We start from the raw sequence: 15,333 nt of genomic DNA, 5'->3' as shown, positions 1-15,333 counted from the left end.
TCTTCTCTGCTGTCCATCCCCCAGGGAGGAGGCTATACATAGATTCTTGTAATCAGTTCCCCCGACTATAACTCTTTAAGGAAGTCGAGTAAGCCTTTGAAAGTGATAAGATTGTTTGGTTAAAAAAAATTAAATACATAGCTTTGGGAAAAAATCCATTTGGGGGGGACCCCCCTCGTAGATTCTTCTAAAGTCTTCCTTGTTCAATGTCCAGCTGTCACATACATCTCAGGCAATTAAAATACATGACCTTGAGTCAGGTGTACCTTAATCCTCAAAGTGATCTCCTCATTCTTTAACACTTTAAATGGGTCTTGTGCAGCAAATTTACCCAATACAACACAATGTGGGGTTTTTTTGACTGCTGCTTCCTAGGCATTGATTGCAGATCCAAGTAGAATAAGATATGTGACAACGTCAAACTTTTTAGTTTGTCATGATGTTGTGTATGGGTCCAGTTGTGAGGATTTTTGCTTTCTTTATGTTGGGGTATAATGCCACATCAGCAAATGAAGGTCCTGAAAGCTCTGCTCCATTAATATCATTAAAGTCTTTACAGAGGGAGCTCTTCCCTGTCTTAGTGTGTGGGCTTTCTGACCCGAAGGGACCGTCTTCTGGCACTGGGTCAGACAATCTCATCCGGTCTTCACCCGCCACTGCTTTTAGAAGCGCATGACCTGGCTCTTCTTCCTAGCCCGCCTTAGTCTGAAGTTCCAACGAACCCTGTCCACCCTGCGTGACCCTGCAAGCAGTGACATACTGGTGGCATCAACGGCAGCATCACAGTAGCATGCAATTCCCCTCAGGGTGACAAACTAACAGACAAGTGGTGGCTTAAAAGCATCAGATCTGAAACCTGGTGAACTCTGGTCTTCATCTTAGCCCTGCACTTAAAACATGCATGGTGCTGGGCAAGTTATTCAGTTCTCTGAATGTGTGTCCCCAACTGTAAAAAAGGCAAAGTGTGGTTCCTACTTCACAGAACATTGTGCAAAGCTTTTTCCCCAAGATCTAGCACATAACATGCATCATGTAAATGGCAACGATTACAATGATTGTTAGGACATGCTGTCATAGTTCAGACGCCACTCTTCACTGCATGACAAGTATCGTGCCTATGGGAAATAAATGGTCTCCTTTAGGCTACTCCTCAAAATCCAAATTTATTAAGTGATAGAAGACAACATGCACAATGATCTGCCCTTAGAAATGGAGAAGATGGAATCTAGGCTGCCAATCAGGTCACAGCCTGATGATGCCTCCTTGTGGGTATGACTTTCTCATAAAGGGGGATTCTGAGAACTTCCTCTCTCTCTGCCTTCACCTTCCTGTGGAGGAGCCACAAGAAGACCTGCAAGAGCCCTGCAGACGCATGCACTGCCATTGGATCCACAAGACTTTGCACCCACTGGTCTGTGATCTTCCTGCATTCTGCATCGTTGCATGTGGCTGCGTGAGTCTGAAGAGGGACTTATGGACTAGTGTTGGACTTATGGACTTGATCTGCACTGGGCTGGAATATTTTCCTGATATATAATCACTTTTTGATATAAAGCTCTGTACATATCTAAAAAAAGAAATGGAGAAGAATCGAAATCAATGGACAGAGAACACCAGGGGTCAATAAAGGAAGGAGGAGAGGAAGAAAGAAATGGAAGTACAAAGGGGAAAAGGACACATACAAAACAGCATCAGCAGAAAATGAGCCAAGATTTGAAAATGGGTATTATAGAACATTAATTGCTCAGCATCAACAGTACAGTTAAAGACCCTGAATTTAAACAGGATCTTCATCTCAGTTGTTTCTGTTTCACAGTAAAGAACTTAGGGACAGTATGTACATTGAAAACAATGATGGTGTATACTTCACAACACCACATATTTTCCATTAGAAGATTATTGAACTAAAACCAAAGTTTTGAAAATGGCTAATATTCTGATTTTAAACAAAAAAAAAATTAAACCTCAAATTCACTGCCATTGAGTCAATTCCAACTCCTTATGACCTCCATAGGAGAGAATAAAACTGCCTCTGGGTTTTCTGAGACTGTAAATCATTATAGGGCTAGAGAGTCTCATCTTTCTTGTGTGGAGAGGCTGCTGGCGTAGAACTGCTGATCTTTCTGTTAGCAGACCAGTGTGTAACACTATGCCACCAGGACTCCTCAGGAAAATAAAAGGATTACCATATACCAAAAAACCCAAAACCCAGCCACCAGGTCAATTCTGACTCCTGGAGACCCCACATATGTTAGAGTATATCTGTGATCCACGGGGTTTTCAATGACTGGTTTTTTCATAAGTACAAAACCAGACTTTTTTCTTAAGACACCTCTGGGTAGACTTGAACCACCATCTTTTGGGCTAGTGGTCAATTGTGTTACTCATTTGCAGTCCTCAGGGACCACATTAAACAAGAAAAACCAAAAGATAGCTGCAGTACACAGCATGGGGGTGGGCATGTGTGACCTCCTCTGGTTTCCCTATTGCCACAAGGCAGAGGTCACTCATGAGCCTATCCTCCATCTTTCTTTACACATTCGGTAACCAACAGTTTTTCCCACGGCATTCTACTTCTATGCTGGGTTTGAGCATTGGTTGCATTGGCCACAAGAGCTCACAGATGATACTCACAATTAAGGGGGTTTATTAGGGAAGCTAACAAGTTAGCACAGGCAGTAAACAGGATAAAGTCATTTGTCCAGTGCAATGCCTCTCCTCAGCCAGCAGCCAGTCTTTCTGAGGTCCTTAGCGTATCACCCGCTTCTGCCTCCCTGGACCAGGAAGCCTGCTTGCTGCTCTGCCTCGTGGTCTCATAGTCTCGGGGTTACTCTTCTGTTCTGTGCCATGCCCTTGCTTCAGCCTCTAGCCTGATCCTTGGCAATGTTCCACGGTCTCCATGCCACAGCCTCTGGTGCCTCTGGTCTCAGCCTGCGCCACTTTAGACAGCAGTCACAAATGTGCTCCCCTGTGGCCCTGCTTCCTTTGTGGTCCTCTGGGTCTTTCTCTCCAGCCACGACAGGTCATGCTTACAGCCAGGCGAGTGGTAACAAAACTGGCCAATTCCCTCTGCTAATATTACACATGCCCAATTTGCATAGTCCCACCCACTCTTTTGATGGGAGTTACAGTGGCTAGAAAAGTCACATGATAAAATTTCACTCCACCACATGGTCAAATACTTATCATCTAAAAGGACAATTTGTTTTCAGGAGCCAAATATGAGAGGGCTTTAAAAAGTTCACCGAAAAATTCTATTATCCATCATTCTATTTTCTTTTTTTAAATTATTTTATTGGGGGCTCATACAACTCTTATCACAATCCATACATCATACGTCAATTGCATCAGGCATGTTTGTACATATGTTGCCTTCATTCTTTTCTAGACATTTACTTTCTAGTGAACCCTTGGTATCAGCTCCTCTTTTTTAATTTTTCCCCTCTCATAACCCTCTGATAGATTGTACACTGTTATTATTTTCATCTCTCACACCGACCACTGTCTCCCTTCCCCCATGTTTCCTGTTGTTCTTATCCCTGTAGAGGGGTGTATGGTTATGTGTCGATCATTGAGATCGGTTCCCCCTTTTTCCCTCTCTTCCCCCTACCCTCCTGGTATCACTATTCCCACTCTGTTTCTGGATTCAGTGTGTCGTGACCTTCCCATCTCTTATCTATACCTGTGTACATGTTCTGGTCTACTCTGAATTGAGAAGCAGCACTGGGATCATGATAGTGGGTGGTGAGGAGGCCTCAAGGAACCAGAGGAATATAGTGGGTTTCATCCATGCTTTATTGCAACCTGGTGACTCATTCCTTCCCTGTGGGCCCTCTGTGCAGAGATCGTTCCATTGTCTACAGATGGGCTTTGGTTCTCTGCTCCAGCCCCTCTCGTTCTCAATAATATGATTTTGTTTGTTGTGTCTGCTGATGCCTATTACCCTATGACTCCTCATGATTACACCTGCGGTATGCTTCTTCCATGTGGACTTGTTGCTTCACTGCTAAATGGCAGTTTGAGTAACTTCAAGCCTTTAAGACCCTATATATTTTAATAGCTGGGCACCATCCACCTTCTTCACCACATTTGCTTATGCACCCGTTTCGTCTTCAGCGATTGTGTCTGGAGGGAACATCTCAGACTGCCGATTTGTTAGAACAAAGTGTTCCTGTATTGAGGGAGGGTATGAGCAGAGGCCCAAAGTCCATCCCCTACCTCAGTGTATTGCCATCTATATGTACATGTGCCAATACCTCTATTTTTGTGGATTAATGCATTTGCATAGGTACACCGCTATGTTTATACCTCTATCTATTTCTTTGCTTCCTAGGTCCTTCCTCTGTTTCCTTGTACCTTCCTCCTGCCCCACTGTCACTTTCCCCTTATTTCCGCCTCTTGGTACTTCCTCTTAGCTAGTTTGCTATTGCTCCGACACACTCCCCCCACCCCACCACTTTGATACCTATCTCCTTGTTATTGACTCCAACACCCCAGTTGTCCCCCTGTCCATGGCACAGCCTGCTCACCACCCCCTTCCCCCACCACCCTCACCCCTCAGTTCTCCCCGGGACCATTGATGCCCCTGCTCTCTCCCCCGGCATGCCTCCCGTGCCTATCCTATATATATAGGCACACCGACTATGACATAGCCCAAACTGATTTAAAAAAATCAATAAATAAGAAAAAATTAAAATAAAAAAGAGAAGTAATATACAAAAAAATCCTGGATCTGTTCGCTGGCCTTCGTGACTGTCCACGAGCTGCCCCTCTCGGCCTGGAGCCCCACCTTGAGGGCTCCTCAGGGGCTTCGTAGCTCTGCCTCACTCTAGCTGCTGATCTAGTATGATCCCTTTTTGATTTGCTCCGTTTTGGAGGGTTCAGACTGCACTGCCTCCCCACCATGTGATCCCAGAAATGTCCTCTGTCACAGTCTGCTTCAGTAAGGGGACACGTGCTGTTGTTGGTTGTCCAGCCCCTCTGTGTCCCATTAGCTCCCCACATGGACGTCATCCTCTGGGCCTGGTGTGCCAGCGTGGGGTCCAGTCCAGCTCTCTCTTTCTCTTCCTCCCTCCCGGCCTGCCTCCGTGCGGGGGTGGCATGCTGGCCCCTCTCCCCAACCAGTAGGTTCAGTTCTACTCTCCGCCACACCCACTTCCAGGGAGGGGGTCAGTTTGGCTCTGGTTGGAACCAGTCCTGTAACTCTCTCTGTCATGCATCCTTCCACGTGGCCACACTGTCCTCATGGTTTGGTGTACCGTGGTGGGGTCTGCACGCCCACTCCCAATTCTTGGTGCCCTCTTGAAGCCTCCCTCCCATCGTTCTACTTTCAAACAAACTTTTAGAAGCCCCTTCACACATTAATGGAAGAGATAAGTGCAACGTAACAGAAGACGGTTTAAGACATTTACAGCATGTGAAAACCATGGAGAAGGGGCAATTGTATCTAACTGGTGGCTCAGATTTCCTGGAAGGGATAATGCCTGGGTTGAGTTTTGAAGACAGCGTGAGAAAGAGTAGGCTTAGCAAGCGCAAGGACTGCAGTGGATGTCTCACAAGCAATGTGATATTACCACAAGAAATGTGGCCAGAGTGCTCCTAGAGGCAAGGATGGCGAGACTTGGTCTTACCTATTTTGGATATGTTTTCAGGAGAAACAGTCCCTGGGGGCATCGTGCTTCGTAAAGCAGAGGAGCAGAGAAAAAGAGGACGGTCTTTAAGGAGATGGACTGACGCAGTGGCTGTAACAATGGGCTCAGGCATAGGAACAAATGTGAGGAAGGTGCAGGACTGAGCAATGTGTCCATCTGTTGTGCATATGGTCACTATGGGTCGGAACTGTCTCGGCACCTAACAACAACAACAAAACGCCCCAAGCAGGCCATGACCTTCAAGAGTCTGATATCTCAGAAAGTTGAAACATGACATCTAAAATTTAAAAATAAACAAAACCCCCACTTTTTAAAAAAAGTTCCCCAATGGTATAAATCCTAGAGGAAATATTTGTGCAAATAAGTGCTTTCATCATAGAACACCTATTTCTGTGATGAGCAATGATGACAAAGACATAAAGTCTTTGAAAGTTTAATTTCCATTAGTAAACTTGGCATGCCCTCCACACTCTCGTCTGCACACTGTGAAAATAAACATTTGTAAAAGCAATTTTTTATTTTTTTTTCGTGGAACTGGATGGGTCTGGTAATCTTTCTTTCTTTCTTTCTTTCTTTTTTTTAGGGTGCCCTCTACTCAAAAAATTGTGTATCTCTTTCCCTGAAAGTGCCTGCTAAAAAGGAGAAGGTTTACACAACCAAAATCTAGGAGCAAGGTAATCTTTCTTATCAAATGTGGGGTCTCACAGGAATCACACATGAAGCTAGAGAAACACATACTCATAGAAACACAATTGATTACTTGGTTTTGCCCGATGGTTTGTTTATATATATAGTTTAGATCATTTTCTGTAGAATTCTGGTTTGAGGACTAAATATTACTGCTCATAATATCTAATAGAAGGAATACGTTTATTGGTTTTTATGTTCCTTGTGTGTCTTTTAATCATCATAGTGCCTCCATTCAAAGTTGCTGTTTTGGTGGGTCTCAAACCAACATCTGGCTTCACAGCTCATACCTCATTATTACTCTCTGTGTGGCAGTTACATATTCTCCTGCCAACTTGTGAAGGGGTGGAGTCTAGCCTGTCAATCAGGTCATAGTCAATAATGCCTCTGTGTGGGCATGGCCTTCTCCGGAGGATTCTGGAACCTCTTGTCTTCCTCACTGGAGGTGGGACACACGCACTCTCTGCTTGACCTTCTGGTTGACAAGCCACATGGAGGCACACTGATGGAGCCAGAGCCCTGGAGCTGGAGAAGCCACATGGAGACCCACACCAGTGCTGCAATGCTTCCACCGCCACTGGCTCTACAAGACTTTCCACCCACTGGCCTGTGATCTTACTGCATTCAGTGTCATTTTATGGCTGCGTGAGTCTAAAGAGGAATGTATGGGCTATTATCAGGCATATGGGCTAATATTGGACTTATGGACTTGATCTGGCCTGGGCTGGGTTGCTTCTTAATATATAATTACTCTTGTATATAAAACTATTTCTTATACACAGATGACTGTCTATGAATTTGTTTCTCTAGTCAACCCAGTCTAACACAGTGTGCAACTGAGGTTTTTTGTTGTTTTGCTGTTTTTTTAACCCATGCCCTCCTCCCTCAAAGCAGCTAAACAGTCATATATGTTTTTGTTGTTAGAGGCCCTTGAGTTTACTCTGACTCATGATGGCCTTATGCACAACAGGACGCAGCATTGCTCAGCCCTCGTCATTCTCACCGTCACCAGCAAGACGGAGTCCACTGTGGTGGCCACTGTGCCAGCCCATCTCAGGAAGGCGCTCCTACCCCCTGGCTCTCGGCTGCATCAATCATGTTGTCCTTCTCTAGTTACTGCTCCTTCTCGGGGCAAATCAGTTAATGTTTTGTTGTCATCCAGAAAGGTTTTTTAATGCCTAGTTTTCGGAAGACATGTGATTCCCGCGAGAACCCGGTGTTCCTTCTGAGTAGTGTGTCTTCGTCTGGAAGTTGCACCGAAACCTGTGCCCTATGCGTGTCCCTGCTTGTATTCGAAATATTGGTAGCATCGCTCCCAGCCTCCTAGCAACACAGAAGCTACTCACTATGATACAACAAACTAACATTTGCGTTATGGTCAAACGGCATTGGCAAAAGCCTGATGCATAAAGACCATCTGAGGAAAGGTAGGTGAGCTGGGTCGGGGAAGGGGAAGGAGAATTCAACTCCATATCAGCCCAAGGAGGATTCCTATGATGCAGAGGGCAGACAAGGCTCCACCCTCCCACCTCTGCCCCTCTCACAGCACTCCACTTCTCTGCTGAGGCTGATGTCGCAATGGCCACATAAAAACCACAGGCCATACTTATGAGTATGGCAGTTGATGAGGGAAGTTAACAGGCTACATACATTTCAGGATCAGAAACATTAAGGATACAGTTATTTTCTCAGTAGTGTGTCCTTACAGCTAGGCCAGCAGGAATGTCTTTCTCTGGGCCTCAGCTTCTCAGCCACAAGGTCCCTTGGCCTGTACTCTGCTTAGGCAAGGATTACAATAATGACCAAAGGGCACTTCACTCTGCAATCCTAGTCTGTCAGAAGGCACTCTGGCTGGAGTTTCATTAGTCGCATGGGCTGGGAAGCTCATCGCTTTGTCTCATGGTCTCTGTACTGTTGTTTCGGCTGCCTCCCTCCACTGCTTCTGCATGCAGGGACCTTGGACATGCTCCACTATGTCTCCTCTTTATTTTTAGAAGTTTTTTTTGGGGGGGGGAATTAGGTGACAGTTTAAGAGGCAGATCACAATTTTACATTCAACAACTCATACACATTCTGCTTCAGTAGTGGTCAGGAGATTCTCCATTCCTGCTTCTGAAATGGCTCATTCTATACCCCATGGGCTGGCTACACTGACAAATCCCCTCATGAGAGTCTCATTCACTATGTTCCCATGTGAGTTACAAGGATTGTGCATACATAAACCATCTCAAGTAATTCAACCGTGGTGTGCCTTCCTTGAGCATTAGTCTGAAGCGCAAACGTATTGTTCCGTAAGAAGGAATTCCATAGGTGGCAAGTATTTTTCCATATGAAGCAAGCATTCCACTCGCTTGTTTAAGAATCATGAAAGAAGTGAGATTTTTTTCTTACACAATCAAGTTTGAAAATACAGTTCAGAGGTGGTGTATACCCTTTTTTTTAAGTAGGTACAATATAACTTATCTAATTGACTTTTGGCACTTATTCGAGTTCTAAAACTATTACATTGAAATATTATTTATCTTGATTACTGATTTTTTTTCATGTCCCCTTAAATTTCATGCCTGTACTAAGTGCTTCATTTGCCTCACCGTACTAAAACAATCCTTGGTAAGCTTAAGAACATTAACCCCCTCTGCTCTGATTTAATTTTATTCATTACCACACTTCACGTGAGGGAAGATAAGGCAGAACCAAAAACCAAACAAATTGGAGTTGTATTTTCAACTGCTGTGAATTAAAGTTAGAGAGTTCCACCTTCCTTAAACTGTTATACACTGTCATGTCTTGAAATGTGGCTGCATGGAATAAAGGATTATTTACTAGAAAAAAAAGAATCATGAGGGTTCAGGGGGAGAAAAAGTTGCTAAGGAAACTAGAAGTAAATTATAAAACACATTCTAACACTTGATGGTGTGTTTAAAAATCTTGAAAATCAATCCATGACTGTTGATATAAATAATTCAGAAGAATCATTGTTACATTTTTTTATTTTCTTTTAAATCATTTTATTGGGGGCTCGTACAATTCTTATCACAATCCATACATACATCCATTGTGCCAAGCACATTTGTACATTTGTTGCCATCATCATTCTCAAAACATTTGCTTTCTTCTTGAGCCCTTGGTAGCAGCTCCTCATTTTTCCCCCTCCCTCACGAACCCTCAATAATCTATAAATTATTACTATTTTGTCCTACCTTACACTGTACGATGTCTCCCTTCACCCACTTTTCTGTTGTCCATCCCCCAGGGAGGAAGTTATATGTAGATCCTATGATCAGTTCCCCATTGTTACATTTTTATAGGCATTAAAATACTTCATCTTTAGTCATAAGTTTAGGCTTATATTTTTTTGTTGCTGTTTTAACTTGAAAGAGGGAAAATTTATTAGCAGGCCACCCAGAGGAACTAGATCTAAACATGCCTAGGCTAAGAAAAAGTTGATTGACAGTATTGATAATTAGATGTGAAAGAGAAAAAAAATCAAGAGAAAAAACCATAAGCAATTTAAAGACACAACAAAACAAAGACCTGAGGAAGGAAGACCCAGATAAGAAATCTAATCCCTTACATTTGTGGAATTTTCAGAACCTAGTTGTGATTCTTCATAAATCCACATGCATTTAGTACTGTAAATCTGTATTGAAAAGTTCAAGCTTAATAACTTGTCCAGCTAGCTTTGCAAAACCAAGGCATTAAAAAATGCTAGTCTTACGAATTAATTTCCAAAATAACCCTTTCAGCCATGGGTTATTTTCATAATGAACAAGAGGAGCTTATGAATAAATCTCCGAAGAGTTTTTGAGTCTCAATGACCCCTTCTTTCTGACAGAGATTGGGTGACCCTAGCATCAAAAGCCCATCAGGGCTAAAGGCAAAAGCATGGGTGACCTTCATCAACTTGATGCTGAGGAAGACAAGCCAGACACACAAGAATGCATACTGCTTGGCTCCAAGGGTACAAAGCTCAAAGGGAGGCAAAGCAAATCTATGCTTTTAGAAGCCAGAAGAGTGGTCATCTTTGATGGAGTGGGGCATGAGGAAACTTCTGGAGTGCTGATAAGGGTTGGTTTGGTGTTGATCCAGGTGTTGGCTACAAGGGTGAGTTCAGTTTGCGGGATTTCATCGAGCTACACTGATGGTTCACAATGCCTTTTTTTCTGCACATGCAACACATTTCAATACAAAAAGCAATGAATAGATAAAAATAACAAAGATCATCAAGAGATCCCCATTAATGAAACAAGTTAACAAGTGAGATTGGAAGAACTAATCATCGATCCTCTTCATGCCCAGATCCCGGTGTGAGTGTGATGTCTTTTACATATCACCAAGTTTTAAAAATGTACTTAAAATGGCACTAGAAGGTAGGATGAGCTCAGGTGGAGCTCAGACTCCACCACATTCGGAAACAGCGGTGGAGGGTTTTAGATATAGTTTGACCTTGAAAGGATAAGGGCATGAATAAAGTTAACAACAGCAGGACACCGAGGAAGAAACCGCGGTGAGAAAGAGAGATGGACAAGACCTAGTGAAGACCCAGGATGATGGTTCTATGGCTCAGGGCCCAGTACCAGGAGACTGGGAAAGTGTAGACTGGGACCCAGAGGTAGTGGAGTCGTTGTGTGTATGTGGTGGGGTTGGGGCATGGGGGGAGTGGACAAAGCAGGATCTGATCTTCTGAGACGAGACATGGTAAAACTAATCAAGATTTCAGGGCCTGGGTGGTGGTGGTGTGTGTGTGGGTGTGTGGGGTCTTCAGATCTAGAAAGAGGAAGAGTGAAATTGCTTCAAAGAAAATGAGATTTTTAAAAGCATGAATATAAGAATGATGACCTGATATGTAAAGCGATGATCTGATATGTAAACCACTACCTAATTCATAATAAAAAATTATGTTAAAAAGGGGAATGAATAAAGGGCATGAGCATGAGGGGGCGTGGGAAGAGAAAAACAACAGGCCCCAGGTCTCCAGCAGGGTAGGTTTTTGGCTCTGTACCCAGTAAGGTGCCAAGGGCTCAGTGCAGACCTGCTTGATTTATAGCCATCAAATTTTTCTTCTAACCCCCACTAAGCTGTGATCCATCTCAGTTCTTGCCCTGATTGTTTTCTGAGCTGGGAAGGTATTATGCTGCAGGTGACAGGTACAGGTGCCCAGGGCTGACGGGCCAAGGCAGACTTTGGGTTAAGTCTGAGGTGAGAAAAGCGAACCTGAACAACCTCGATATTACACAGAAACCTGTGTCTGGAGCTCCAAAGAGAGGTTGTGTTTGGAATAGACCCATGGGAGCATGGGTGTTGAAGCTGAGAAGAGGGTCCTAAGGAAGAAGCATGGTAACTGTCCAAGCTTAAGAAGGACTTGCATCTAAAAGATGATGGGGTAGGAGCATCTACCTTAGTATTCAAAGATACACACAGGAAAATGAGAGTAGAGCAGAGTCATTTAGCACTGCAGAGGCTAAGAGACGAAGAACGTAAACAAGGGAGCAAAGCTGTCAGTAGCCATTGACAGAAGATAGGATACAGAGGACAAACACTGAATTCATGCCCTGGGATTTGGTTGGTAACCTTCAACGCGAAGAGTTTTCAAGGAAGGGAATGGAAACCAGATTGCAACAGGTTAAGAGCCTGGGTAGTGAGGAAGTGAGAGCGGTGCCAAGCAAATGCGTTGGTATTTATGGTTGTAAGGTTGGAGTTATTTATTTTGGTAAGGTGTTGCTAGGCTATCACAAGCACGCACTGAACTGACTTGCCACTGCCTTTTGCGTCCTGAACTCTAAGAAATCACCTGGATCATCTATTCTTACCTCGTCCTCAGTAATAACTACATCTTTAAATATATTTCTGCTTTTCAAAGGAGAAGCCAATGCCTCTGTAACTCCACCCAGGGCTGCCCACAGTCAACTGCAGGACGAGCTGTGCTAGCCAAGATACTCCTTTTGGGATTGTGGAAGGTTCACCAAGCAGGAGACCGACCGCAGGGAAGGGTATTATGTTCTTCCCTTCCTGCTCTATATCTGTTTTCCACATCAGTGTCCAGTGGCCTTGGCACCGGGCACTGACATGTGTAAATGATGCAGGCTGGGCACACAATTGCCAGCCTTCTAGAAGCACTGCCAGTCATCACCGCCGTCATGGAAAGAGGACTAAACCAGGAATGTGGGCACCATGCGCAACCTGTTAATTTTGTCATCGCAATCCCTTTACTACAGCTCTTGGTCACAAACAAAGAAGGGTAAACTGAAGGTAAACTCACAGCATTTCCCACAAGTGCGGCGCTCAAATAGATTTGCTTAAGTAATCATAAAATGGTACCGCCTAATAAAGCAGACTTGAAGCAGGAGGAAGCCACCACCGTCAGACTTTATTTTCATCGCCTGTAAAGAGATCAGTGCAGCGGGTTTCCCTACTCACGGCACCAAGCACCTCAGAGCAAGTAATGAGACTTCAGTCATCACATTAACGTATTTTGCTGAAATATTTATGGATGAAGTGATACTCTGTCTGGGATTTGCTTCAGAATCATCAATGATATGAAGAAGCAGCTAAGGGTCTGGATAAAATAGGATTAGCTTTGAGTCAATAGTTACTTCAATGTGGTGAAGAACACGTGCAGATTTAATTGATGAGCTTTTCTACTAGAGTTTGCTCAACAGCTTCCATAATAAAAAGCCTTTAAAATTAATGTGTTTATGTAAGTTCGAGAACATCTCAAAAACAAAATTTAAAGGGCAAGCAGTAGAGGGAGGGGGACTGCTAGGGTTTATATACTTGAGATCCTTACAAATCAGAAATAGAACGACTAACAGGTAATAAAAAATATGTCACGACTGAGTAATTCACAAAAGAAATAGAAAATGTAAATCATGGAAAAAAAAAAATGACTTCCCCAACCTTGGAAGACAGAATAATGACTCCCCCAACATGTCCTTCCTAATCCCCAGACCTGTGAACCTTTCCATAACAAAAGGGGACTCTGCAGAGGTAATTAAATAAAATATTTTTTTATTTATCTTGGATTATCTTGGATTAATGAGTGGGCCCAATGTAATCTCGAGGCTCTTTACACGAGGGTATATGGAAAGAAGGCCATGCGCCACAAGCAGGAGAGTCAGCAGGAGCTGTAATGACACCGCACTGCTGCCTGGAAGGTGGAGGAAGTGGCCAGGAGCCAAGAGGTACCGCTTTAGATGCTGGCAAAGGCAAGGAAACCAATTCTCCCCCTCGAGCTTCCAGGAAGAGCAGCCTTGCTGACATCTTGACTTCAGCCCAGCGACTGCATGGAGGAGAACACTCAACAGCGCTATTTCATCTCACTTTTATTTTCTTGCCCATTGATTTCCGGTGGGCCCTCCGGGGTGGTATTTCTAACACCACCACAATTAGGTAAGCTTTCTTCAACTTACTTCTCTAGACATCTTTTTCTAAGTGTCTGTGCTATCCTCAAAGGAGCCCTGGTGGTGTAGTAGGGGTAGAATGGTGGGCTGTTAGCCAAAAAAACAAAACAAGCTCACTGTCAAGTCAGGGGCAAATGAGAAAGCGCCAGGAGAAAGAAGAGGATGTTTGCTGCTATAAAACCCTATGGGGCAGCTCTTCTCCATCCTGTAGGCTAGTGGGTGACCACTCTGAAGTCTCCCTATTTCTCCTCCAAATGCATTTCCTGTGATCATGCTGCTTGCTGCAGAGAGGAGGGACTTGATCATGAGCCCATCACAGGGTTAAGAGTAGTGGTTCCCAAAGTGGGTGCTACCACTGCCAGGAGCTGCTGGACTGATAAGGGAGGCTGCAAGAGCAGATACCTACACTTTATCCTGCATTGTGGGGTATAGTACACACGTTTTCCACGGCTAGGGTGGTGCTGGATCATCTTTTTTCTGAGAAGGCAGTGATAGGCCAAGTAAGTCTGGGAAGCCATGGCGAAGAGCAATATTCAAATTCCTATTTCTGTAGGTACCACCCTTGGTACCTCCTCACTCCTGTGCCCTCGGGTTCCGTTCACTGTGCTTTATTCCTCTTACAGTCAATCCCTTTGCTCTCACTTTCTGAGGAGCGGCACTCCTGCAGCTCTCCCTTGCGGCAGCCCGTGTGTCTCAGAATAGAATCACACGCCGCGCGCAAGGCTGGAGGGGCTGTAATCTTCTGTAAGATGTCCTCGTGTTGCAGTGGTGACGTGCTTGTCTGCTAACCAAAAGACAGCTGTCCGGACCCAGCCGCTGCCATGTTAAAACTGAAAACCCTACGGGACACAGCTCTACTCTGTCCTACAGCGTCACTTCGAGTAGGAATCAACTTGGTATTAGTAGGCTTGATTATTCCCCTGCCTTTGGAAAGAGAACATCAAGAATTTTCCAAGCCTGTTCTGGGTGGGTTTGAATAGCCAATCTTAACTTTAGGAAGCTGGGTGCTTAATGTTTGTGTCACTCAGGGACTCTCTCATTATCATTTCCCCTCTCCTCTGGGCTGTCCCCGCTAGCAGCATATAAGCATACTTTAAAATAGCACCACTTTGAAACAGCGATCAGTGAACTCATGGCAATCCCATGTGTGCCACAGTAGAACTGTGCCCCATAGGATTTGCAATGGATGACTTTGGGGGAGTAGATTGCCTAGCTTTTTTTTTCAGAGGCACTTCCGGATGTACTTGAACTTCCAAGCTTTCAGGTGGCAGTCTAGTAGGACTGTCCCTGGGATCCCCCAAACTGTAAACATTCCCTAATAACCCACTACTTAAACGACCATTTCGATGTTCTGCTCCTCCATGGAGTAAAAGTCAAAAGAGCTGTCTTGTCTTGATATCGCCAATGTTTCATCTACCCCTGTAAGTCAGGAGAAGCCCAATATTGATTTTCAAAAGGCATGGCTAATGGTAGGGTAGTGGATCAAGGCCCACATTAGGACCAGATTTCATGGATCTCAGTAAAAGGGTGAGGGCAGGGTTCAATCCCTTTCATGTAGATTAGCTAATGAATGATTGCACTTCGAGTCTTCTACC

The 15,333-nt window shown here is 44.2% G+C and overlaps 1 protein-coding gene across 1 annotated transcript in view; it reads left to right on the top strand.

Moving 5' to 3' along the window:
- Nucleotides 1–10,223: 10,223 nt before the first annotated feature.
- Nucleotides 10,224–15,333, top strand: part of USO1 (USO1 vesicle transport factor) — a 131,750-nt gene continuing 126,640 nt past the window's right edge. The window contains exon 1 of the mRNA XM_004703383.2: nucleotides 10,224–10,442. Within this exon, the coding sequence (XP_004703440.1) occupies nucleotides 10,224–10,442 (219 nt within the window). The remainder of the gene's footprint in view (nucleotides 10,443–15,333) is intronic.

Source organism: Echinops telfairi, unplaced genomic scaffold, assembly GCF_000313985.2.
Source record: "Echinops telfairi isolate 266 unplaced genomic scaffold, ASM31398v2 ScPeMD7_7468;HRSCAF=8506_0, whole genome shotgun sequence".
In the NCBI taxonomy this organism is placed as follows: Eukaryota; Metazoa; Chordata; class Mammalia; order Afrosoricida; family Tenrecidae; genus Echinops; species Echinops telfairi.
The sequence above is the reverse complement of the archived record's forward strand: the minus strand, read 5'-3'. Positions and strand labels throughout refer to the sequence as shown.